The 27866-nt window shown below is 40.7% G+C and overlaps 1 protein-coding gene across 4 annotated transcripts in view; it reads left to right on the top strand.

Moving 5' to 3' along the window:
* Positions 1-496: 496 nt before the first annotated feature.
* sh3gl3a (SH3-domain GRB2-like 3a) overlaps positions 497-27866 on the top strand; it is a gene marked incomplete at both ends in the record, with an annotated part of 38281 nt that continues 10911 nt past the window's right edge. For all 4 annotated transcript variants that reach the window (XM_079161255.1, XM_079161253.1, XM_079161254.1 and 1 more), the window contains 2 exons: positions 497-541; positions 25572-25640. In XM_079161255.1, the coding sequence (XP_079017381.1) occupies positions 497-541; positions 25572-25640 (114 nt within the window). The remainder of the gene's footprint in view (positions 542-25571; positions 25641-27866) is intronic.

Here is a 27866-nt window from a genome sequence, read left to right on the forward strand (position 1 = left end):
AAGCAATATATATGAGCCTATGATACCTCCAGGGCGGATCCGGAGCGGAGTCAGTTTGCTATCTGAGTGTGATGAAAGAGAAGTAGTGGACTGGCTATCGCAGTCTCACTCACAACTAAAACCATCGTTTTGTGAATCGTCTACTGTGAAACTTAAAGTTGCGACGGTTAATTCCCCCTTACTGACATTATTTACACGTACTGTTCATTCTGTATGAAAAGCAATAAAGTAAAGAAACAAAAAGCGCCAAATTTTCAGCGGTCAGATTGACACTTTTATTTTGAAGACGACAGATCTATTTTCGGTTGTGTCCGCCTTCTCGGTCTGAGCTTGACTCACATCAGGTCTCGCTTGCTGCACTCTAGAGCGGTAGTGACTGATGAGTGCAGTGTTGTGGACTCGCCTGGCTATTTCTTTAACGTACGTTTCCTCACGTTTCCTGAGTGCTTTACGAGACATTTTCTTCCAGAGGTGAAGCCGTACACGTTGGTCCAGGATGTCTGTGGCCGGGCTGAAGAAACAGTTCCACAAAGCCAGTCAGGTATGGAGGCGCCTGTTATTGCTCGTTCATAACAACAATTGTTTTGGATGCAGACCGTGTTCGCGAACAACGGTGACGGAATCGGGCTTCTGGTGATTAGCAAACATTTAAAGTATCAGACTGTAACTATTTATATGTAAATGTGGCGGGTTGTGGCGCCACAACAGGAACTGATTCCGATGCATTTTTAGGCTCTCTGTGTCCCGTTACTTTTTCATTCAGATAAGTTGGTTCAGTACCGAGACAACGCCACACCAAACTCCATTGAGAGATCCGAAGATTGAATGTAATCTCACATGTTAACGAACACACAGTCGTTGTTTGAGTTCATTCAAGACTGTTTACGAAACACTGTGATCCCACAGACATGTCGGCATTGTTGTTGACCTGTTATCAGCTCACAGCACCACTATAGTACAATATATTGTATTATACTTTAATACAATAGAACATGTTAGAAAGTGTTGCCGTTGTTTCCGATCCAGGAACATGGTGACGTCATAATGTCAAGAAAAGTTTTAAGAAAAGTGAAAATACTGTTCAAATCTGTTTAGGCTATTGAATTATAAAACTTCTAACATGTACTGCTTTCCTTTAGTTTGGTGTGACATATCCCTATTGAATCTGTATGTGAGAGACTACACGTGTTTTACTATAACGGAGGTATTACAGTGGCTATTATGATTCTATTTAGCTCGTGGGCATGGCTAATTATGTTTTGTCCTGATGTCACAGTTTGTTTTATTGACTATCCACTGGTCTGTTTTGACCAGGACTCGTCTCACGAGAATTAAAGATGTCTTCTGTAGATTAGCGATATGTTTCAAAGCCTGCCAAACACTGTAGCGTAAATTAAAGACAGGTAGAATGACACAGAAACACACTTCTTATAATAACAGTTTCACAGACAGAGTTTGTAGATATTGTGTAATCTCGGATGCATCCGCTGTTCTGAGATGCACTTAAGTTAAGTTAACTTAAGATGCACTGAAGTTCCAGCACGGTCGGGCCTGTTGTTCCACCAAAATACACCACGGTGGGCGTCCGTGAGTAACCGTGAACCAGTTCTAACATTCAGATAAAATACCATGGGAAACAAACGCTGCCTGATCACCTACATGAGCAGTGGAAATGTCTTACAGTGACTATGACCAATATGTTTGTATATTATTATTTCTCATTGTAATGTTTTTACTGATTGCGAAGTCACTGTTTGTTTTATAGCTGGTTGTAACTGGAGTTTTGAGTCTAATACTATATTGATATTTAGGTGTTTGGGTAATTTGATAAGGATAATTCCGTTGGTCGTCATTTTTTAAAACATTAACAATCTTGATCCCTTCTTTCTGTGACTATACGGAGCGGGGCATGTTACAGTTGAAAAGACGATCCCAATGTGTTTGACCAAAACCTACATATTAATATTGTGACGCTTTCACCAAATATTTACAGTGAGGTTTTTGATAAGTAATCATCAGTAATGTGTATATAATGACTAAGTGGGTAATGGCAGGAAATAGAACAGCTGTAACAGGATATCAATATAATATCAATATACTGCCCAGAACTACCCTAGAGTCTCTGGCTTGTACTGTGTAACATTGTTGCGTTCCCTCTGAGTAGCTCTGGCCAGCGTTACACAGCTGAGACCTGCTTCACTGAGATGTGAAAGTGTGCACTCTCAACAATGCTGCTCACTCACACAGCGCTCTGCAGGCCTGCCTGTCTTTAGTTCATACATAACACGACAACTAGTCACCTCAAGATGTGTGTAGACATCAAGATGGGTCTTGTGCTATTTACAACCTCAACCATAAAAATGATTCTATTTGAATGTTAATACAACTGATGGAATATCTTCATCATTTCGGCAAATGGGTCAATTTTTGTTTCTGAAAAAAAGAAGCTCAACTACAAGCGTTTGCATGATTTTACCTGATTCTATTTGTGTAGAGACACGGTCAGTTTGTGATTATTCTTGATACAACTTTATATCGTTTGACTCTATAAACCACAAATACGGGCCTAAACTTTTAATCTCTAGAAGGGTGGAATTCACATGTCATATTCAGCGTAATGTACATTCATACAGCCTAATTCCATCAGTACAACAACAGAGTGATACTCAGCACTCTGCTGCTCCGAGTGACTCTTATTAAGAGGAACACTGATGGCATTCACATTGATTCTTCTTCACTTTTCATGTGATTGCTGTAAAGCGACCATCGGTGAAAGTCACCACTTCCTGTGGACGTTTAAAAATAAATGACTACCAGGAAGTGAAGGATAATGCACTTTGATCCTCTGGAAATCTGTTCATGTGAAACGTCTGTGCAAGAAGTGTTGACTTCTATTGTATATCCAACAGTGTGATATGACTGCTGTTGTACTCTGGTGACAGGGGGCTCCTACTAAAATATGACAAATAGAACTGGGGGACATCAGACACAAAGACATGTCTCAATGCAAGTCTGCTGCCTGGTATATCTGTGTGTTGCTTAAGGCAAATAACGGTTTCAATACATAATCAAGACAATTTAAGGATTGCAACTTCATTTTTATTGTAATATTGGTTCGATGTTTTCCTGAAATTCCTCAAAATCCGACTTTATCCTTTGTGGACATTCCTTCCAGTTGCCTCAGATTAGAAGCGTCTTGCGTGACATTGAGATCCCAGACCGAATACCACCAGTTACCTAACTGGACAGAGAGTGCGGACATTGGTGATGACCTTAGCCCAGCATCCGGGTGAATCATACATCAGGCTACACATGAGAGATGTGTTGTAGAACTCCCATGTTCCCTCACAGCACAGCAGAGAGGATATCTCATGTTGGGAATCTGGGTTGATGAATGTCACCAGTTATCTCGTGGAGTTCTTCCAGTGTGCACCAGCTAAATGTCAACCTGCCACTTCCTGTTTGTGTGTCGGTCTGTGCTGCTCATGGTTGTTGTGGTTGTGTGTCCTCCACACTTTGATCAGAGTAAGTGAGCATTGAACTAGAGCTGCAGTTTCTCTTTCACAACCTGTGTCATGAGGTAACACGGATATCAGCTCTCTAACGGTGGGAAGTTATCCCTCTCATTCTCTTAAGTCATTGCATACGAGGAAAAAAAAAGGAAATGAAATACAGGCCTTTACTTTTGTAGGCAAGGTGTTGATTTCATGTGTGATCGTGTGCAGTGTTTTCTACCTGTTTGTTCGTGCCGTTGTTTTCTGAGAAATGCAGTGATGAGCTGAGAACTGAACTGAACTGAGAGCTTTTCTAACTTTCATGTCACCCACAGTGGTTTCCTGCTTCTACAAAACACAATAAGGACCAGGCTGTATCAATCCGACCTATGACCCCTGCAAAAAAAGCAAACAAAAGATCAGTTTTTAGAACTAGGTGTATGTCATGATGTACATCAAAAATATTGTTTGGTATTTCACCTGTTTCCTGAGGTGGAAAAATATTGAGACCGGGGCTGATGCCAGCAATAGATAACTGGGAAGAGAAACACTTCCTGTTTATTTCAACCATATCTGATTCTTTTCCCACTATTATTAAAAAGGGGGCAATGGGAATGTAGTGGGATATAATTGCTGTCCCTTTTAGATCGTGCATCTTTCATCTCCCTCTAAGTCAATACTGATTCACTGAATTGTACAATTGTTTTCCATGAGTTGTAACTTTCAGTTAGCTACAGTTTACAATATTATTGTGTTCATTATTAAACATTACTATTTTTATTATATATTAACCAGTTGGATATTTTTTGGGGATTCACCAGTCAATCTTTTAAACTAGTTTTGGAAAAAAAGTCCACCACAAGATTACCTTTTTCAGATGTTTTATTTTTTTGCAGTCAACAGTCCAAAACGCCAACATATTTAGTTTACAATGACTGAAAACAGAAAATCTGAAAATCCTCATATTTGTCGCTGGAACTAGAAGATGAGATGCTGATCACATTATCAAAATCGTTGTGTAATACTTAAAAATACATTTGTGTCGAAACATTTAGCCATACGCCTTTATTAACATTCAGCACAACTAGCCAAGTCAGTCATACTATGATCTATTTGCTATCCGCGTATCCGGCCGCGGCTGCAGGCTTAGGTAGGAACGCATTCTAGCTCTTTCTGGAGAATTATGAATCGTTACCCGGCCAGACGAGACATACACCCTCCAGCGTGTTCCTGGTCTACTCCGGGGCCTCTTACCAGTTGGACGTGCCCGCTAAACCTCTAAAGGGCAGCCTCCAGGGGGCATCCTGATCAGATGCCTGAACTACCTCAGCCGACCCCTTGCAAGGCAAAAGAGCAGCGACTCTACTCCAAACTCCCTCCAGATGTCTGAGATCCTCAACCAATCTCTAAGGCTGAGCCCAGCCACCCTACAAAGGAAGCTCGTTTTGGCCACTTGTATCAGTAATAAAATTCTTCCAACTCAGCTCGCTCTTCACGCCATCTGAACAAGACCACAAGATACCCTAACTCCCTCGCTTGGGGCAGTGACTTGCTCAACCCCAAAGGGTGCAATCCATTGTTTTCCTGCAGATAACCATGGCCTCAGACTTGGAGGCACCCTACCGCTTCACTCAACTGCAAACCGCTCTAGTTCGTCCTGAAGGTCACGTTCTGAAGGAGCCAACAGAACCACATTATCTGCAAAGAGCAGATTTGCAATTCTGTGGTCCCCAAACCGGATACTCTCCTCTCCCCGTCTGTGCTTTCAAATTCTGTCCATGAAAATCGAAAACAGGATTAGTGACATGGGACAACCCTGGCAGAGGCCAACACGCACTGGAAATGCGTTTGACTTTATGCCGAGTGTACGGACACAGTCCTCACTTTGGGTACACAAGGGCCCAATCTGTCCTGCCACTATGCCTTGTTAACAGCTCTGTTGTTTCAGATCTACGGCTTAGCCTACTGTGTAAAGTCCACCGTACAGGTGGAGCCTACTGGAGCTATATTACTCTGACATCTCATACACAGAAATGGGAGGCAATTACACAATTTCCCTGTTCTCCCCTGTGACTTCTACTTTATCTGAGTGGGATACTCAGATGATACGGATAAGTGTTTTTTCATGTTGTAGCTGATTTCAGCTGATGTTTTATGTATTTGTTAATACAATAATAATAATGATAATAATATGACAATGAAAATCAAATAAATACATAAAAGTCCAAACCTTTTCATACCTAACACACCTGGCCCAATCGGTGTGTAAAGGTCTGTTTCAGAAAGTTACAAAAATTGGTAAACGCAACCACCACAAATTCTGCTATTGTGAAGGCCGAAGTGAACTGAAGCTTTAAGTCCAGCAGCATATGAAAAACGAACCTCAGTGGAGCAGACTAGGTTAAAGTATGTGAGGGTCTGAGATGCCTCATGTCTTCACCACAGGTCATAGTACGACACAAATGCGCTGTCACGTCAGTTATCTTTTCTCTGCACCAGCAACATGTTATCATTGTAACCTATGTACATGTGCAGCCTGCCACAGAAACTGAATTGATACAGATACAGCTGACACCTCGGTGAGAAGAGTCCATCCATCTCTGATGACGGAGTGATGAGGGACTGAGCCACAGTAGCCTGGTGGTCTGGCAGGCAGCCTCTCAGTTCATTAGCTTCAGCAGCTCATCAGTATTGTGTGTGGCTTCACGGTGACGTGGTTACACTGATGGTTCAGAATGAAAGCCTTCTAGTAGAGCAGCAGCTGATACATGATCTACTGAAACAGGGCGTCCTCTTCCCAAACAATGAAATATGATCTCGGTAGCTTTTCTGTTCAACTGACAAAAGACATTGTTTCTAACAAGGGGTCTATGATATTGTAATTGTCTGAGTGGTTACACGTTTCAGTGTTTAAAATATTAAAAACTTTTATTTAGGGATGTTTTCTTTTATTCAAGGACTTGACATGCGTTCGATTTGTGCAACACATCATATTTAAGAAACTCTATAGAAAACTAGCCTACTTAAGAAAGGTTGACTATTGAGATATTTAATGTTAGTGTCAGAGTGTTCTTACTATTCATTCACCATAACATGTACCACATTGCTATTAGGCAACAGTATGCAAATGGTATCTGTCATTTTTGTCACATTGAAAAGGCATTTGTGGGAAAGCTCAGCAGAAATAATCATTTGGGACTCCATGGAATACAGATTGTGGCGGATTTGTGGCATTAAAAGCAGTGGGAGAAGTTGAATTCAATCTTTAGAAAACAGACCCAGGCCTTTGTCTCTGGTTGCTGATAGAAAGTTCACTGCTCATGCTCTTCAAGAAAAAAAGATGTACAGGGGAAATGAGCAGGTGCACAAGGGATTATGGGTATGTGATGTGCTTCAATAGTAGTTTCCATTGTGGTTCCACTTCCAAGTTGGCAAATCACCTGGATCTGTTCAGCTCTTACTAGTCTCTTAGTAAATCTTTTAGTTTGTAGCTGTGTTTTTCCATTAGCAAAGATCACACATTGAGGTTACAGGCTTTCCATTTGAATCTGTTGCTTTCAATGGTGGAAATGCTGTAGCCAGCTTTTGTCAGCTTTAGCTAATTCATTATATTGCCATTAGTATTATATCTATGCTGACTTTTGAGGAAATTGATCAGACTCCAAACAGCTCCCACTGGAGACACGAAGGCTTGATATCATTTTTTAACACATGAAGTAGTAATAATCAACACCTGTACACCAGTGGCAGGCCGTGCATTCTATACCTGGGCCTTCAGTGCTGTCCTACTACAGTTGAACCAGCTCCTAATAACCTCATTATGACGCCACAGCTACGGTTATTTGTTTCTAGGGGTGTAACAATACACATATTCGTATTAAACCGTTCGGTACGAGGCTTACGAACCAAACAATACGTTTGAATAATACTAATACATTTGGAAAATGCAGAAGCTTAAATTGTGGTTAATATAATGTTTTCGGTGGACTACGCTCAACCTGGCAAAATGCTGTCTGACACGCCCACCCCGGAACCACAACATTGTACTCTGGTGAGGCCCATATGTTCTGGGAGGCTATGCTAAACTAGCTTAGCAGGAAAACAACAGCAGCACACAAGCTACAAATTCTCCCCGCAGCGTTTAGCTGTTCCCTACTGATTCTAACAGGGCTAAAGAAATCGCCACACAATCCCCATTTCTCCAGACCATAATTCTTGCTTTGTAAAACAAAACACCCCAAACAGAAAATCAAATGTCCGACCTTAACCCCGCGCATGACGGGATGCTTCGTCATTAACGAACAATGCATATAGTCAAAATCAATGTAATTAATACAATGACAAGAACAAACTCACAAGAACCAGTCACATATATTTATATGACAACAAAGCATGACAAATCAATCCAGCAACACTGCAGCGCTAAAACACGTATTCGACCGCACACTAAAGAACACCATTCAAATATTATTCACATCAGAGGGAACAATATTACCCATATCATAAAAACGAGACCATAGTAACGCTACTGCAGATTTAAAAACACAAAAGCACTTCACTTACCAAAGCTGCTGTTCACTTTAAGACAAAGTCCATCCTCCTTTCTTTGATTACAAAGAGTTTAATACCGCGGTTGTACAGAACATCAGTGCGGTTCAGTTCCAGTAGCACAGCTCCAAACACCAAGACGCTCAGTCGCAGATAAAACGCATTCTTAGCCATAACATGTGCAACGCTTCTCCGACGCTGTTAGCCAGGAATACCGTTCGTACAAATCCTTTTCCTGGCTGGGTCAGGACTGCTAGCTGTGGGGTTGGCCAACCCTTTCTTACGATGTCCAGTTTTTCTGGAAATGTCCTTCTGAGAAATCTGTTTCTCCTCCTTCAGCCATTGAGCGTTAAAAAAACAATGCTAAGTAAAAAAAAAAAGAATCTGCACCAAGCAAAACGCTAAAAATGTCATGTCAATGGCATAACTTCTTACATATCTTTCAACTTGAACTGTTACTACTAATACTAACTTCTGCTAGCTGCTTCAGCGCCAAACAGTCACACTAGCTCACTGACCAATCACGGCGCACGTTAATGCTGACGTGCTTGTAGACTACCTCGGTAGCTCTGGCACGTCAAAGAATACGCCCAACATGTCAAACTAAATATCTGATTGGTTGAACACTATGACAATCAACAATATCGTCTCCATTTACTTTAATCTGCAAAGTCTACTTTGAGGGCCTCAGGCCTCTCTTCTTACCTAGAGACACAGAGGTGAAATCTGATTTGATAAAAGCTCTCCTTAAAACAAGCTGCACTGGAAGCAGAGCAACTGAGGAACACAGTAGCTGTGCAATGAGAAAATAAGATAATGGGAAAAATAATTAGAATACATTTAGTGTTTTTGTGAAAAATTATTAAATTATAAAATAGCTATAACTTTGTGATTCTGTTTAGGCCAGCAGAGAAGGCTTTGACGGCCCACCACTACTGTACACATACGTTGATATGTAATATTTGGTAATTGAGTTCCTTCTTAATAACGAAAATGAGTTGAAGAAGAGTTACAAATATTGCAGTTAAAGTGAAAAAAACACCAATTTGATTTTTTTGTGCTCCAACACATTTACAAAATTAAATGTGTTTCCATTAGTCCCATTGTATATTATGTTTTCTATAAACTTCTGGGAATCTTCTATGGAATTTCCTGGTGTTTGAAAGCATTTTGATAAAAGTTCTATGGAACACCCACTCTCAGAGGCTGGTGTGTTGGAATTTCACAGTTCAATCTTGAAAATAACTGTAAAAAGCAATGTACCTATTGCAGATATATTGGTATGAGTATATCTGCTTATACATAACAAGACATGTCAAGTTCACTTCTCACTGTAAGATGTGCCGTGATGTAAATCCTTTACTGCGGCAGTTTTCTGCATTAACAACAGAGAAACTTGAAACATGAAAATTAGAAATGAGTGGTATCATGCTTTTGTGTGTACAAGCTGTGACTATGATGTTGTGTTCCACTCACACCATGTGGCCTGAGTGAAGGAATAATAATTACGTTAGATCTGTACAGGGCTCGTCAGCTAACGACGCTGCTGATGGTAATGGACAAGAGTGTCCCTGCTCTGGACAGGCCTCTAATGAGCCAATTACCTGGAGTGGCAGGTTCAACCCAGGCATGACGAAGGAGGATTAATCCGATTACATCATGCAACCTTGTCTGATGCATTTTTTTTTCTCAGAAAAAATTAATTAATTTTCTTGTGAGTTGCCTGATTGTTAACTCACTCACTGTTTATCAGGAGATTGTCTTCCTTCAATGACTGATGGGGGATTTGATTCCCTGAAACAGAGCAGTAGGGTTGGGGTTAGATCAGTGGCGGACCGTGCATTTTATACCTGGGCCTTCACTGCTGTCCTACACCTGAAACACAGCTACGGTTATTATTTGTTTCGTTTAAAAATGAAGCTCAACACCTATAAATACACTAACTGCAGAGTGCAGATACATGAATACGCCGAGAGTGCATCTCCTCTCTTCTCTGTCTGCAACTGGGACTGCTGCGCGAGGCTGCTGTGAGAGTGACCTCCTGTGAGTGCTTTGGGGCGGCTCGTTCACGACAGTGCAGAACGTACGTGCTTTCACGTCAGAGTCAAAACACCAGAAAAAGTTGCTAGATTTGTCGCTAGTAGCTTTTGACAAAAAAAAGTCGCCATGAGTGTTCGGAAAGTCGCCAGATTTAGCGAGAAAGTCGCCAAGTTGGCAACACTGGCACCGGCTAAATATGTCCCCAGCACAACATTGAACGTAACAATAGTTCCGATCACATATAAAACCAAACAAAAATCCATCTTTATAAAAACAAGTTGTACAAATAATAATATATAAACAAGGATATTAAAGCTACTGCAGATGTAAAAACAAAAGCAGTTAACTTACCAAAGCTGCTGTTCACTATTTAAAGACAAAGTCCTCCTCCTTTCTTTGTTAATAAAGAGTTTAATCTTACGGTTGTTCAGTACATCCGTGCGTTTTAGTTCCAGTAAGAAGTCCTTCTCGATTCATGGACGCCAGTGAAGATAGTCGAGCCTCCCCAGTTGTATTTCTTGAATACGTTTTAATACGTTTGAGGGCTGAAAATGTCCGCTCCACAGAGGCAGCAGATATTGGGATTGTTACCGCCCAACATGTCACGCTAGCCCACTGACCAATCACGTACTTGTAGGCCAGCTAGCAGGCTCTGACATGTCAAAGAATACGCCCAACATGTCAAACTAAAGATCTGATTGGTTAAAGACTATGACAATCAACAATATCGTCCCCATTCACTTAAACTGCAAAGGGATTCACTTGTGAGTCTGCAGGCCTGGGCCTCTCTTCTTACCTAGAGACACAGAGGTGAAATCTGATTGGATAAAAGCTCTACTTAAAACAAGCTACACTGGAAGCAGAACAACTGAGGAAGACAGTAGCTGTGCAATAAGAAAAGAAAATAATGGGGAAAAAAATTATAATACATGAGGTGTAATTATGAAAAATTATTAAATTATAGAATAGCTATAACTTTGTGATTCTGTCTAGGCCAGCAGAGAAGGCCTTGCTGGCGCTGACAGCCCACCACTGGGTTAGATACATCTGCATCCTTCTTAGGCCGCTCTGCTGATTGTGTTTGGTTTTCATCGTCTTCCCTTGGTCCTCCCTCAGGAGAGGACGGTGATGCCAGAACGTTTGATGAATTGTTCGGATTTTGCCCACATGCTTTCCAAACTTCACTCAGATCTGAACTGAATGTGAGCCAGGCCACATCGGCATGTGGTCGATATCTGATCGGATCTGATCTGAAAGGGTACAGACTTTCAATGAATGGTTGATAAAAGTTGCATTGCAGGGCTCAACATTAACACTTGCCCGGTTGCTGAGGGGAAGTAAATATCTTTCTACGGGTTCATATGTTCAATAAACATATGTGATCAGAAGATAGTCATTAATGCTTTTTAGTCACCGTTCCCTCATACTACCAATGTTACATTGTGAACAGCAAGTCCGTTGGAATCGGCAAGACGTAGGCTAACATTAGTTAACGTTTGCTGCTGTTAGCAGCCAGTTGGCAGCACAGTCCTGCTCGGTTAAATAACGGAGCTAACTGCATTTTAACAAGTCACTTAATCCTATTATATTGTAATTTGTTCTCATGCATACTGCTCAGAGTAATCACAGTTACAAGGGGTCTCTCCCTGCTGAGAATGGAGCTAACAGCGAACGTCAACGGAGGTACCATTCAGTTACATTGTGGTGCATTTAAGCTCCAAACAGTAAATATTTGTATGTGATCTTGAGACACTTGAATAAATACAGTCTTTTGAAGATGTTTTCACAGCAATGCAAATAACCACCATATATGACAATAATCAAGTAAAAAGAAAACATTTAGAATTGATTGATGTATTTTTCTGTCTCATTGACATAGTTTTTGTTAATTGTATTTGTTTATTAATAGGCCTACATTTTCCATTTTGGAAAAGTAAGTTTTGATTTCAGGCAACAACTGCCTGAAAAAGCTTAAAATCAAGACCTGCATTGAAAGATGAGAGCAACCACGGCCTTCATGGGGAACATAAACAATACAATGTAAACCAGACGGCCTCTTCCTTCCTGTACACACTGAAACATGAACACATAGAGAAAGTTCCACCCATAGGTCCAACCCCCAATACCCCCTCTAAACATACATACAGCGCAGACTCTGAAAGCTTTGGTTCCATATAAACCCAGTGCAGTGCACACACACACACACACACATTGACAATGCTGTTGGGTAGATAACAGCGTGTATACAGTAAATGCTGAATGAATGGCTCCTTTCATTGTGTTATCTAACCAAGGACATCTCAAGCTTTTCAACTAACAGACAAATGGACACACATGAGACACTGTATGGTTCTTACCAAACACACACACACACACACACACACGTGTGGGAGGGAAAACATTTTGCTTCAGTATGTTTAGAATTGAATTGTACAGTTGTAGACCTGCAGAGATAACGTGTTAGTATCTGCAACCCTCTGGTGTAAAAGAAACCATGACCTGCTATTCACCACTCAGCTTGGGAACCCATAAAGCTCTTTCATGGACCTTGAGCCCTACAGTGACAACACTGTACTGTATGCTATTGAGCCAGTTGTACAATCCGCTGTCCGCCTTTCATTGACCCTCTCAAATGAATGACTAGCAGCTATCTCTGGTGATGGTTTGCTGCTCTTATTAGATAGTTTGAGACCTTTATAATATCAGATAAGGGACTTTAAGGGGATTCATAGCATCTTTGGTTTGTATTCCTGCCTTGTGTTGTCTGAGTGAGTCCAAGGTCATGTCTCTGCTACCCTGAAGGACTTTCCCTCGAACAATGGATAGTTAAAGCTCCACCAGTCATTGTGTAATATGAAAGATGTGGCCGCCAGCGACAAACCTAAAGACACAGCTTTTTAGTCTCTTTTAGCTTATTTTCTTTTTTTACCAATGGTCAATTTCAATTCAACATACTCTACTCTTTAAACGTGTGTTCAAAAGTCTCCCGACACAGAAGCTTGATCGGGTCGGTCAGATGTCCGGGAGGACGACGTATTTGCGTGACCATGATCTCAGCTGCAAATCGTTGGGTGGCTCCAGTTTCCATCTCATTCCACCGACCACTGAACAAACACACTGGTGCTCAAAAGAAGGACATAGCTCACAACCAATAGTAGCTAGCTACTTGTTGTTAAAAATCTCTGTCAAAATATTTGTTTACAACTCAGATCCGTAGATTCTAGAAGCTGTGTTCGTTTTGATATCTACAGCCACCTCTCTCTGACGGCATTGGTGGAGCTGCTGTTCTGTCCCCTCCTTGCTGCCTCTGCAACACATCTCCTTTGGGAGACATGGTCAAACAATATGGTTCAGCTAACACACACAAACACACAGCAACAATTCCTGTGTACGTGTGTGTCGGCCAGTGAAACACCGCCTCCAGAGATTTTTTTGAAGGGAAACGGCTGTGTGGTTTGACTTCATATCAGTAGCATATCTCAGCTGAGGGGAAAGTGTGATCTGCGACAGACAGACGATGTGTCACAGAGCACCAAACAGGCAGAGCGCCACACTCTTGTTTTTCACTTTTCACTTGGCCTTCTGCCTTATTTTCCTCCGTCCATACCCTGCAGACACACAGTCCAGCCAACCTGGAATGCCTTATGACTTGTCCAGTCTAATTTCCCACAAGCTCCACCACACAGGGAGGCTGACGAAAAAATGATCTGTCCTGTATATTATCTCTACATTGCATTACGACTCATTATTAAACACCCTGCAAAATAGGAATAATTGAATTAACTTTGCTGTCTTTAAATCCAACCTTTCTTATTAGTCTCGTAATCTAAAGACCATTTCACTTGTTCCACTGCATGTTTAATGAGTTTTACTGGAAAGAAGGGCTTTATCTCACGGTTTAAGTCTTAATGCTCAATTTAAGTTCTTAATAATAAGGGCATTTTTTGTGATTTAATTAATATTTCATTTCATGCTTCAGTCAACTCAAACTGAAGACACTGTATCTTCAACGAATAAGCCTCTGATCCGCTGCCTCCGGTTTTACTGGACTAGTGCAGAATTAACATTATATGTATATTGTCAGCAATAATTGTTTATTGACTAATTTCTCACTAATAGCTCTAATTTATGATGTTTATTTCTACTTGTCATGCATGAAAGTACCAGTTGGCAACTAGGGATGTGATGGTATTGAATTTCTAAAATAATTGTGGCAAAAGATGTCACGGCAAACAATATTAATTAACATGATAGTAATTCAACTTTCCCAAAATACTACCATTAAGCCCTATTCACACTGGACTAGTATTACTTTGGGACCTCTAGTAATTTGTCATAATTGCAGTATATAATAAATCGCCTGTGATTTTAATCCTGGGCCAATCTGCATTGTCTTTAATTTGTCAAGTAAAAATTCCATCGCAAATGACCAACCTTATTTTATTTTGAAACATCATGTGATATTATTTGTCCCGGTGCTTGTCGGCTTCTCTGTGATTTTGGGGTCACTCCCTCTACTCTGAAGTCTGACCTCAGACCAGCTCAGATTACAAAAGACATGCCCTATTGAAGAGTGACAACCTGTAACCATTAGAATGTATGTATATGTACGATAGTCCAAAGTTTTGTTTCGATTCTAAACTGCTGTGCTGGTCAAACTCTCTGCCAGTAAATGATGGCACACAACTTCATATTGCTGCAGTTTAAAAAGACACTCTGTACTGTAGTGTTCCCTCACTAGATCATGAACACCAGCTACTGAGAGGGCTCTAACACATTCATTCATAAACTCACACACAGCTTCATATTGAAACCATTTTTGTCTTCTCTAGACAGGTCAAGTGACATTATTCATGCATTAAAAAATGTCTGAAATCAGAGGTGTGTGAAAATGACTAATGGAGCGATGCAAACATTGATGCTGGCTGGATTACTGCATTACTGGATTAGCAGATACATTGTAGATACCGAGTAAAGCCAGGTGAAGCAGCCAGGTATCTGCTCTATACAATACGTGCCTTTGTGAGACAGTTTACAGAACTCTGTGCAGCCTGCAAAAATATCAAGACAAGCGATGAAATGTGCAAACACACTTGTTTGATGAACAGTGGTGTGACGGTGGTTCTGGGTCTCTGTTGGAGCAGAGCCTAGAGCCGCACTGATCTATGACCAGAGCTGGACTTCACTGATTACGTTCCAATCTGCAGTGGGGAAAATGGATGATGGCGGTCCTGTGGTTCGACTGGTCTATAAAGCAGTGCAGTATAGTGCATATAAAGCACTGCAAGGCGTAGGTTAAGATTTAGCAGTGCTCTATGCTGCGTTGAAGTAGGAGATCAGCTCTGTGTTCTAAGAAATGCATCTTCACCGCCTTCAGCTGTAAAATGAGCCTATTTATCTGTAAACTAGCTTGCAAAAGGCTGTGTGAAATCTGGAAGTTGTTACTGTGCATGTCAGGTAATGTTCTAAAGGAAGGCAAAAGATTAAACCTTTAAAAAAAAATGTTCTCTTGGATTATATGATTACCACATAATCATTTCTGTTGTGAACACCAAAGTAATTGCTGAGGTGGAAACACAGGGGTGTTGCTTCAACAAGTCAGACTGGTCCAGAAAAGCAGCCAGACAATAAAACAGGTTCCACACAACACATCCATTTATTCAGATTAGCATCCTTCCAAAAACAGGACCTTGTAAACGAGTTAGCAGACTGATGGCTACAGACATGATAGCATACCAAAAGACTGAGGCTAAATCTTCATGTCCCACATGTATCTGTTACTTTAGGACAATTAGGAAGTCTTACTATTGCACAGTATAACCAGGAAAATGTAATATCAGAATGTTATCTCATTCTAATATAATCCTGTTTGGATGGAAGTAAACGTGATCACAGATTATGACCGATTCTTTCGCACCATAGTCAATTAAATATTGGACCCATTTTTCCACAAGCCACATGTTTTCTGAACATTGTGTCTCAACATAGCTCACTAGCTCTAAGCAGCTTATAAAATAGAATTAATACTACATATGCCAAAACGGGGACATTTTAGTGTTTTATTTGTCGTTTCTCAGATACAACGTAAACCGCTAACATTTGCAGTTTACACTACAGCTGATAAACACAAGGTTTAATCCACTTCTCACCTATGCCTGTGTTGTTGGTTTTAGAAAGGCAAAAAATAGACATCATCCTCAGGTAGTGGAGACTACACACTGCTCCACTGAGAGAAATGTCAAGCTTCCAAACTCTGCCGTGCCTAGATACGGATGTTGGTAGTGACGACAAAGAGATTGTGCTGCTATATGTGTGTGTGCTCACTACAAAGGAAGGAACAAGTGTGCGCGCCCGTCCCCCGTCTGTAAATATTTGTGTCCAGAGTACAGGAAGACCCAACAACACAGTCACACAATCAAAGAAATGACTTCAAACAGACGTGCAATGCTGGTGTCTTCTCTGATGTTTGATTTAAAAAATAAAGCTAACATCGTGACGGGATGATCACCGTGAGTTACCTCACGTCAAAAAAGCACCAGTCAGTGGCAGCATTTTTACTCTGTTCACTCTCAGTTCACTACTCAGGATGATTGCAGCACTAATGTGTAGATCCGATGCCGTCAGCGTGGATTAAACAAGTCATTGGTGGCCCCAGCTGTCACCTGCTGCTGCAGCTTGTACTCATGCATCTGGCCCTGGAGCACGTCATTGTCCCAGCAAGCACTGCTGCTTTCACCCTCTCTCCTCAATGTGAAACACAAGCCTCATCTTAATTTAAGTGATAGTTGCAGTTTCATCTCATGAAGATGTTCTTCATAACTGCAAAAAAAACATTAATTTGAAAACACTTTCATCTATATTTTTCAGAGTCAAATGAACTTCCTTTAAAACTGCTGTGTGTTCTTTTAAAGTTTAACATGCTCAGGTTCATTCTTGTAACATGTTTACAAGCTTTAATGTTCAAAAAACACTATTTCTGAAAATACCTAATATAATATAGTATTGACCCTCTGTCTGAAACAGTTTTAGCGACTGTCTCTTTAAGTTCCCATCCATAAAATAATCGCTGTGATTGGCCAGGGTTTCTGGTCCTCAGCATCAGCGCTGTCGTTGCCTTCACAGCATCATTGGAGCAGGGAATTCTTTGGGTGTGTCAACTACACACAGTTTAGTGGCATTTCCAAATGAAACCTGCCTAATTTTTCAGAATGTTAAAGGAATAATTCAACATTTTTTGAAATATGCTTATTTACTCTGTTTCCAAAAGCGAGATGAGACGATATACTGAATACATTGTAACAGATGAGGTCTGTTATTATCTGACTTGCTCATAAAAGTCTCAATCTGAAATCTCTCATCGCATCCACATTGTGGAAACCAGCTAAATATTCAGCCATGACACAAAAAATATTTTAAATAACAAAAGCAACTCTGGACTCCAACACAATAAAGTCCTCTCTCCAACTCTCACTCACGTTCCACAGTTGTCTTCAACAAGTCACATGACACAATGAGAAACAGACCGGAAGGAGAGGAAAGGCCTTTTCATTCTCTGTAGGGTCCTTATAATAATGTTGTCAGACACTTATAATAAGAGTCTGTTTTTAGTGGACGCACATTGACGTTGAGGAGTTACTTCTCAATACTGGAACAATTTAAAAGATTCTGGACCCATTAGTCACATAGACTAAAAAACAGGGTCCAGCCTGTAAAGCACTGGAGTCAGCCTGGACTCAACACCGACATAAAATTCATACCAATCGTTCCCCGCATGGCATTCAGAGAGAGCGGGAATAAACGTTGTAAAAGTATTCAGTTAGCTGTTAACTGATCATAAATCATGTAACAGCAAATGACGTGATGGATCAGGCTGTAAAAATGCACAGTGGCACCGTCCTGTTCATTCCGCTCAGCACGCCGCCCCCTCCACTGTCCTAGAAAGGCTCTGGCAGCCACACTGGGCTCGTTTCTCAGCTCTCTGTCTGCTAATTTTATCCAGGCTCTGACCCACTTGATGCCTACAACTCTCCGACTGCTGGCAGCACTCGCAGTGGAGCCTTGCACACACACTGAACACCTGTACAGGGACATGGACAGGGTTAGTGTGGCTCTCTGTGTAGATTGACCAGGTTGGCTTGTATTTATGAAACTACTGAATGGTAAAGGTTCATATTACCATTGACCTGTAGCTTGTTATTGCATCACTAGCGATGGTGCAACTGATTTATGTGGCAAGTTTAGTGTGAAACTAAGTTGCAATGCAGCAATTACTGTTGATTTTACACTTGTCAAACTTTCCATCAGCTGGTGAAGCAGACTGCAGCTCTACTGGATCACTGGATAACTACAATGCATGAGTATTTAATGTGTGGCCTTTACCTCACTTCTGATGTTAGATAATTGCATTGTGGGTTTAATTGTACTCGGGGAGTCAGTTGATTTGATGGCTTTCTCCAGTGCTCCTGTCGTCATTTACCAACACAACACGATGCTTCTCGCACACTCACCCATCAGGCTCAGCATCTCTATTCATCACACGTCGGCTTGTAACCAGGAACATTATATAGTGGTGTCTGAATCACATGAGGTAAGATGTTCAGAAGTGTCCGCCGCACTATTAGCTGTAAAAGCACTCGTCATAATCAATCATAAAACACCATCAGGCTGCACGTTTCCTTTCAGATTAACAATATTTGAGTCGTGGTGCATTGAAGAAACCATTAATACTTTCATAAGCAATTTACCTTTTACCAAATGGCAAATACATTTTTTAAGCACCTTTTAAACGTGGCCAATTAGTGCTTTGTATTAAGCAAAAAGTATATATAATAATATAAATGTAAAAATCTATCAAAATAGAATAAAATGAGAAATACATTTAAAACACATTAAGTCAGGGGTCTCAAACTGCCATCTCCGTAGGGAGGGGGGCCATACGGTCCGTTACATAATGCCAAAAATATCATATTATCCGGCCTGCAAAATATTTTTTTATTTAATTATTTTTTCTAGTTGTTTCATATTAATTTAAACTACCCCTTAATATACAATTGAAATAAAAACGAAATTCTATTAAAAAATGTATTGTTTGACGCAAAATAATGGCAAAGGTCACAGGTGACCGCACATGACCGGTCAGTTTTGGATAAGAAGAGAACAGGTTACAGGCTTTATCAGTTGTTTGGCTGCAAACAACAAATATGTCTCTTTCCAAACCGCAAAGGACAGTGGGTGATGAACACAGACAGTTTCAAGATAGATGGACATTGCAATATTTTTTTGTGGAGTTTAATGGAAATGCTACTGATATGCAAGGAAAAAGTCGCTGTCTTAAAGGAATATAATCTCAAGCGTCATTACTCGACTAAACACGGAGAACAGTTTGAGAAGTACCAGGGAGACGAGAGGAACAAACGAGCCACACAGCTCCAGAAAGGACTAACGTCTCAGCAAAGTCTTTTCCAGAAGGCCTAGAAGGATTGTGATGCTGCAGTTGAGGCAATTTACGTGGTGAGTGAGTTAATCGCCAAAGCAGGAAAGCCGTTCACCGAAGGGCAGTTTCTGAAGGATTGCATGTTGCATGTCGCTGATATTCTGTGTCCAGAAAAGAAGAGCTTGTTCAGAAATATCTCTATCGGCAAACACAGTGGCAGAGCAGGTTAACGAGCTATCGAGTGACATATATGACCAGTTACGCGAAAAAGCCAGAGGTTTCACTGCATACTCCGTGGCGCTTGACGAAAGCACAGACAAAACCGACAATGGCCAGCTAGCCATTTTCATCAGGCGTGTTAATGATCAATTCAAAGTGACAGAAGAATTGCTGAGTTTGTGTCCAATGCACGGTCGCACCACAGTCAAGGATATTTTCCAGAAGCTGTACTCAATAAATGTAAGTACAGGTCCAGGCTTAGTGATGCCCATCTTGAAGCTGTACTCAGGGTTTCAACTGTGACCTCGATCAGGGCAAATGTGGCTCAGCTGTGTGAGCAGAAGCGCTGCCAGGTGTCTGGCAAGAAATAGAATAAAGTACAAACGTATTCAGGGATTACAATTGTTGGTTCAAGTGCAATGTTTCAATAAGTTATAAAAAAATGGGGCAAAGGAAAAGATATTTGCACCAAAATGTAGAGAAACTACTGGGTGCATTTTTTTGTTAAGTATGGCGAAAATATGTTAGTATTGTAAAAATAAAAATGTAAATTTTCCAAAATATTGTGCTTTCTTTTAGTACTTGAACGTCAAAGTGGCCCTCCTAGGAAATGACAATACCAGCAGTGGCCCCGAGCCAAATTGAGTTTGAGACCCCTGCAACCTCTTGAACCCTAAGCCTATTTTTAGGCCTCTGCTCGAAAATTGCCTACCCATACTCAAGAGAGTGTAAATCTCTAACTACAAGGTCTATTTGAATACTTTTTTTTTTTTGATAACAGAAACACTTGTGAGATCTGTTCAGATGGGTAAATATTGGGTATATGTTACTGGTTAATAGTAAATGAAGATGGCACACAGCTCAAATTGAAAATTGTCAAATTCGCCTGAAAAAAAAGCACTTTTATTGTTAATATTTTTTTTTATGAGGCCCTGTCTAGCCCAAAAACTCTCCCAAATCATAGCAAAACAGGTCAGGAGTCTCTAAAAAAAAATGTGGCTTTGATAGAGTAAAGAATAAATATATTTAGAGAGTATTCAGTACAGAGAATTTAGGCGAGGTCATCATTTTGGAACCAGGTGTTCCAGCTGTTCCATTGTACTTTTATATACTTTTTAACTATTTATGTCACTTGTTTTATCAATACTATTGTTCAAACATCCAAATCCAGCAGTTTGGCATCATTTTGAGAGCCAGAATCCTCTCTAAGGCTGTAAACCATGGATGATTCTCATCTGAGCTCCAGTCTTCATGTGTGTGTTGGGAGCTCAGACAGCCTATGATTGGTCTATGTTCAAGATTGAATCCATTTTGGACATGTCAGAGTCTCAGCAGTGTGGGGATAGAAGCTTGGTTTTGACTGACAGTCTTTAGCCCCTAAAATCGAAGAAACGCCTTCCAAGCCCGTGTGTAAAATCCCATTCGCCCAAAGCTTGCCCCCCTTCCCCCAGGTCCCAAACGTTAGTCTGACCCCCTTTCTCTAGTCAACACATCACAGGGTCAGAGGACATACAGAGCAACATAGCAAGTTAGCTTTGAACGGATTACCGGAACGTTTTCTTCATGATTCGTCTCAAAGTAAGGAACTTTCACGGTTGTTCTGCTGCTGAGTGGCTTGGTGTTGTGGTGCTTGTTGGCTTGTATCTCTGTAATGCTTTCACGGAGAGAAATTCTGAAGATATCTCTAGATTCCTGATCGAATCCTCTTGCAGTTAGCCGTATTGGTCGGCCATGCTAGTTGTTAGCGCCGTGTTTGTAGCCTTCTCCGAAGTACGAAGCTCCCTGACTCGTGGCCTAAAATACGTGATATTGTGTACAATCTTCTTAGTTAGTTAGTGTAATAGTTTATAATGGTGTTTGCAGTGTGTAAAAGGTGAGATGATTAAGTTAAGGAGACTTTTTTCGATAAAATAAAAAATAAAAATTTTATTTCTTTTTTTAATTTCTTTATGAACTTTGATTTCTACGACGCTCTCTTCGATTAAATATCTCGCTCTGAACCCCAAATGGGGCTCGCTCGGGTTCAAGAGGTAGATCAAATAAAGCAGACAATAGGGTCGCCAGGTTGTCATTTTATGTGGCCCGCGAATCCGCCAGCAAAAAAAAAAAAATGTAAAAGTCAGACTTGATAAAATGTACAATTATCCTCTGCTCTCTGTATCGCGCATGGTGGAGCTCCTCCCCGATCCACGCGCGCACACCTCCACCAGCGTATGTGGCAGCAGCAGTAGCCCCGCCAAAAATACATTTGATGTTTTTGTCAGTGTTGGGTCGTGTCCGCTTTGATGTAAACATGGGAAAAGAAGGGATAAAAGTGCTAGTGTTGTTAGTACTAGTAGTGACTTTTACAGACTAAAACAGACTAAACAATCTGATTGATATCCAAAGATAACAAACTCAGCAAAACTTCTGCCAGCTTACAATGTTATATGATGTCAGAGTGGGCCATTCTATAGTTTTGGTGTGATTTGATGAGGTTTGGAGAGCTCTGCCCTGAAATCATGACAGTTAGTCACGAGGATCCACAGACTCAATTGTGAATGATTATGTGGAGAGTTATTTTGATTGTTACCCACTAACAAACAAGTAAAGCGCCATATCATGTGGGCAAGAGCTGTGTCTGACAGTGTCCAAAATATTCACAAAGGAAGCTGGTTCATATTTTGACAGATACTCATGGAAGGACAATAATGAATAGATTTTATCCATTTTGATTTGAAAGACTACTAGAGGCTACACATAGCTGATTGATTGTAAAGCTGGCATTAAAGTTAACTGAACTTAAAGTCCCAACATTTGAAAAGACATTTAAGCATTTTAGTTTGACATTTTTCTTTTTTTTTCATGAGCACCAAGGAGGGATTTGAAAAGTTTCATTTTCTGGAAGCTGTGAACAATTCTCGTACCTGATGATAACATGAAACTTATGTAAAATAACAGAAGATGTATTTCTTTTATCATTATTGTTTCTTTAATTTTACAACTTATAACCAATTATGTACGGTATTAATGCAAATTTTAATTTTAAAAAGTGGTATCTGTAAAATTACATTAGATTATTGTATTTCTAATCATATAAACTTGGAATTTTTCATTTCTTTCTCATTAAAGACACAAATACCTTTTTATTTAACAATAAATCTTTAAATAAAATAGTTGACAGAACAACTATTCTATTACTACTAGCTTTCCCTCTTTTCAATCATAAAAACTTTATTTAAACAGTTTACAAATTAAAAAAGATATTATTCACTCATGAAAACACAATTATTACATTTCCATGTTCCATAATTATACAAAACATCTGTCAACTAATAAAGATATCTATGTGAAATTACAGAAACAATATTTCTTTTACTGTTAAATTTCAATAATTTTATCTAAAAAATGTAATATTATAATGCATCTTAATGAATGAAGCATGCATTTTTATAATGCTCCATCATTAAAACAAACCCTTTCCCTTGCTTCCATACACTAGCCTTTTAGCCAAAAGGAGCCAGTCTGATTGTATTCACCTCAAGATTGCATTTTTTCCACCAGCACTAAATGTCACTATGATGAGAGAGTATGTCCCTCTGATTTCAGCATTCAGTGTTGTCTTCATGTCTGCATGTTTGGGTTTGACTGAGGTACGGCCCTGAGAAGAAGGACCTGTGTTGTGATGCAAATTGCATCAATCATGTCCATGTTGGTTGGGTTTAGGTTCCCTATGAATTTGGAATCGAAGTTATTATGCTGTCTGGCAATATCAAGAGCCTGCTTCTAAAGTATTTGGGGATCTGCACTCAGTTCCCTTAATCCTAATAATACTCCATGTGTGATGCCTAATGTCCCCGTTGACTCTGCCATATGGAGAGAATGGTGATGACTCAAGTCTCCTTTCTATTCTCGCTCGATCTCCAGGTTCTTCCACTTATTCGCTCCCTGGTAAATGTTGTGCTGTTAGCGGAGCTGCTAATTGGGCTACTTTTAGCTGGGTTGCGTCTGTGCTGCATCGTCACTGTCTGCCCTGTTTAACCTACAGCTACTTTACCAAACTGCTCCTGAAGGAAGCCGTGTTCCTCATGTGAGAGAGTTGGACGGCCATGTTAGGAGGGCTGCATAACACAACTGTCATTGTAAAAGTTGTTTTTGTATTTCCTTCCATTTATTGTTCATGAAACATTTTCAATAAAATACTAGTTGTTTTATCGTTGCACATTGATTTTCAATGACAAATCCGTGGCTGTGGGCGATGGTGGTGCGATTAGTCCTTCACAACAGAGCAGGCTGTCCTCCATGTTGTGCTAGTAGCTGCTGTCGATGTGAAATTTAGTGGGAACATAACACACATCCATCCATGTCTGTCTTACAGTTTTTACAGGAAACATGTAAATATACGGATTTAAATAGCAGTCTGCTAGCCATTTCATGGAAACTTTCAAGTTTATAGAGTCTCAACCTCTGCAGTGTAGAGCGTAGAGTTGATGAGTGGAAGACTGAAAAAGAAGTAGACAAAAGGAGGTGGTTGCTCCAATTTGGGTTTTCAAAGGTACTCTAGTCTTGGTAATGCAAACAAATCATAAGAAAGTAAATTAAAACACATTTCAAATAAGTCCTGAACTGGGAATGGGATGATTTTTTCCAGTGTTAGATCATGAACTGAAAAATCATGAAAGAGGTTTCTTTCAGACTGGCCGAATGCCCTAAATCTTTCAGTATTAGTCCACTATTTGTACTCAGAATTGTAATCCTCTTTAAATCTACCAGAGGAATGGTGTCAAAGTTCCATCCCTCTGTTTGACAAACCTTTTAAAAGCGTGCAGGGACCACAGTATTACTGCTGTTAGGGGACAAGTGTTGATAGTGGATGTGCTCATATCATATAATAGCAGGTTATTAACCCAAGCAATCATTTACCTAAAGAACTAAATCCAAATGTCTCATTTACTACCATGTAAATGTTTAAAGAGCAAACCGATCGATTGGGTCATCTTCTCTTCCAAACAGTACATTGCTTATGAGAGGTTGGATAAGCTCAAATGCACTTTGATTATCTGACATATGAAATCATTTCCATGCCTATTATTCACCATGTGACATAAAATAACATGTTTTCCTCTGTATGGTGGATGTACTAGTTATTTTATTATTATTTTTAAAAATCAGTTAATTTGATTTTACTGAATTATTATTATCTCAGGTATTGTTCTTCTGTTACAGAGTAAAAACAAAAGTCACATGAAAAGTTCTGTGTGTGTTAAGACTGGAGAACCACAGGGAACGGGACAGGCCCCCTGCTGGTCAGTAGAGAGAATGCAGGTTTAAGACACCAGAGGTCTCCGCCTGGTTTAAATACACTGGGCAGGTGTAGGTGATTACACACAGGTGGATCCACACAGGGTCGGGGCAGACATTCACAGTGGCGGGAAAATACACAAAGGCAGGAAGTGAACGGACCTGAAATGAGACGAGGTAGATAACACAAAATAAAACAGGAAAAAAGGAAAACTGATGAAGTAAAAATAAAAACATAACGGCAGGATGAGACATGACAGTGTGAGACAAAAGAAAGGAGTCAAATCAGCAGCTGCAGCAGAGAAGAAGCTGCTGCAGAGAGGTGACACTCAGCTGATACTGTGTGTCAGCCAAGTTTCATGTTCTAAATGTGGAACCAGAGACTCTATATAAGTGTGGAACACACCCGCAATGTTATTGACCAAGAGGTGCATGCTGGGTCTATAATTCTCATGGTGGATCCTCCTGCAGCGACCTCACTGTGGAACTTCATCCCTCCTCCTGTCCCTTCGTATTACTCAGTCCTCTATCATTCTCTCTCTGCTCTCTCTGTGCAGCTACTCAGTGAAAAGATCAGTGGGGCAGAGGGGACCAAGCTGGATGAAGACTTCATGGAGATGGAGAGGGTGAGTTCAGTACCGGAGTCTGCTCAGCAGTGAAGATGGTCTCATGATGGTCAGACTTTATGATTTCATAAAGTACAAACAGCTCATCCTCAGCTGATACAACACTTGTGATGTGGTGGTCATTGATCTCCCAGATTTCACCTACAAACAAGTCGGCTGAAGGACTGTTACTATGAAGATATCAACACAATTTCCTGGTTGGAGTTTGCCTTTTTGATTGGAATTAGTGTTTGATTAGATCAGGGGTCGGCAACCTTTACTATCCAAAGAGCCATTTTGCCCTGTTTTCCACCAAATAAAATTCGCCTGGAGCCGCAAAAGCTATTTGATGTCCCAGTTTATAAAGTTTTATCCATCCATCCATCCATTTTCCTCCGCTTATCCGGGGTCGGGTCGCGGTGGCAGCAGGCCAAGCAGGCTGACCCAGACTTCCCTCTCACCTGCAACATTTTCCAGCTCATACTGGGGGATCCCGAGGTGTTCCCAGGCCAGCTGGGAGATATAATCCCTCCAGCGTGTTCTGGGTCTTCCCCGGGGTCTCCTCCCAGTTGGACGTGCCCGGAAAACCTCCAATGGGAGGCGTCCAGGAGGCATCCTAATCAGATGCCCGAACCACCTCAGCTGACTCCTTTCAATGCGAAGGAGTAGCGGCTCGACTCCAAGTTCCCTCCTGATGTCCGAGCTCCTTACCCTATCTCTAAGGCTGAGCCCGGCCACCCTACGGAGGAAACTCATTTCGGCCGCTTGTACCCGCGACCTTGTCCTTTCGGTCACGACCCAGAGTTCGTGACCATAGGTGAGGGTAGGAACGTAGACCGACCAGTAAATTGAGAGAAATTTAAAGTTTTATATATAGTTATATTATATATACGAAAACTATAGTTTGTTGTATTTATGAAATTATAGAACAAGAATAAAGACACTTGTTGCTATTTTAAGTGTTACAACAATATCAAACTCTTATGAAGAGGAGAGTTTGCTGCAGCAGTTGAGGAATCGCTCTTTTTCGCTCATCTCCAGTGTGATACTTTCCAGCAAATGTTGTGTGTTTGTTCTGGAAGCGTCTTTCAATTTCTCGCCACATATCAAGCATACAGGTAAGGCAGCATCGTTCGCAGTGAAAAGAAATGAAAACGTCCACGCAGAATTAAACTCTCCATTTTCATCCGTGACTTTTCTGTTTTTGGATTCATCCATTGATAGTTTACAGAGGGCGGGGCTCTGCAGATCATGATCAGACAAGATGAGGGAAAGCCGCTGACAACCATGTAAGATGCAAGTGGTGGATCACGTAGCGCGGCCGCCTCTAAATATATTACTATTTTGCTCGACAGAGTTCGAATCCAGGTTGATGTGATCTTTCCATAAATATATTTTCTTCAATGTATTTCTTCATACGTGGCTGTGATGTAGTGCTCACTTATACAATCGTAATCACCGCAATATATATGAGATGTGGCTTTTAGATCTCCAGCAATATGTTTGTGAATGTGTGACGAATCTGACAACAGACGCAGAAAACAGCTGCTGCTGTTACACGAACACAACACACGCACGGAAGGAAACCAGTAGGACCGGCACCCACTGCATGCCCAGTGTACGTGAATAGTCACGTGATATTCATTTTCAGGCGTTTAAGTCTGGACGGAGATCATCTCGAAAACAATGCTTAAACGCCGTGTGGACGGAGGACTCAGGGAGCCGCAACAGAGGGGCTGAAGAGCAGCATGCGCCTCCGGAGCCGCGGGTTGCTGACCCCTGGATTAGATGCAAATTATACATTTCTGTTGTCAAAGGAAGAGTTCAACATTTTTGGAAACTGAGAAGATCAACATCAATCTCATTTAGTCAGTCATCCAATCTCTGCACCCTTCTTTTTTATTTATTTTTGTCAGTGTACACAGAGCAACTCAGAATAACATCATGACAGTCTTTACATCTTTACAACCAGCAGCAAGTAAGCACCCCAAACAGGTAGGTGAGGGAAAAGGCCTAGAAATGTGCAGCGAGCCTGTAAATAGCGAAGCTGTCTGTTTCATGACTTTATATTCATGTAAGAAATATCAAAATATGAATTAGATGATTATCTAGGAAAACTAAAATATTGGATATGATAATCATCCGCTTATAGTTATCAATTTGTGCTGGACATACGTGATGACTATAAGCTGTGTGCACATAATACAACATATTATTAGTCACTTAAAGACGACTTTATATCTAAAT

The sequence above is a fragment of the Pholis gunnellus genome (assembly GCF_910591455.1).
Source record: "Pholis gunnellus genome assembly, chromosome: 1".
Classification (NCBI taxonomy): domain Eukaryota; kingdom Metazoa; phylum Chordata; class Actinopteri; order Perciformes; family Pholidae; genus Pholis; species Pholis gunnellus.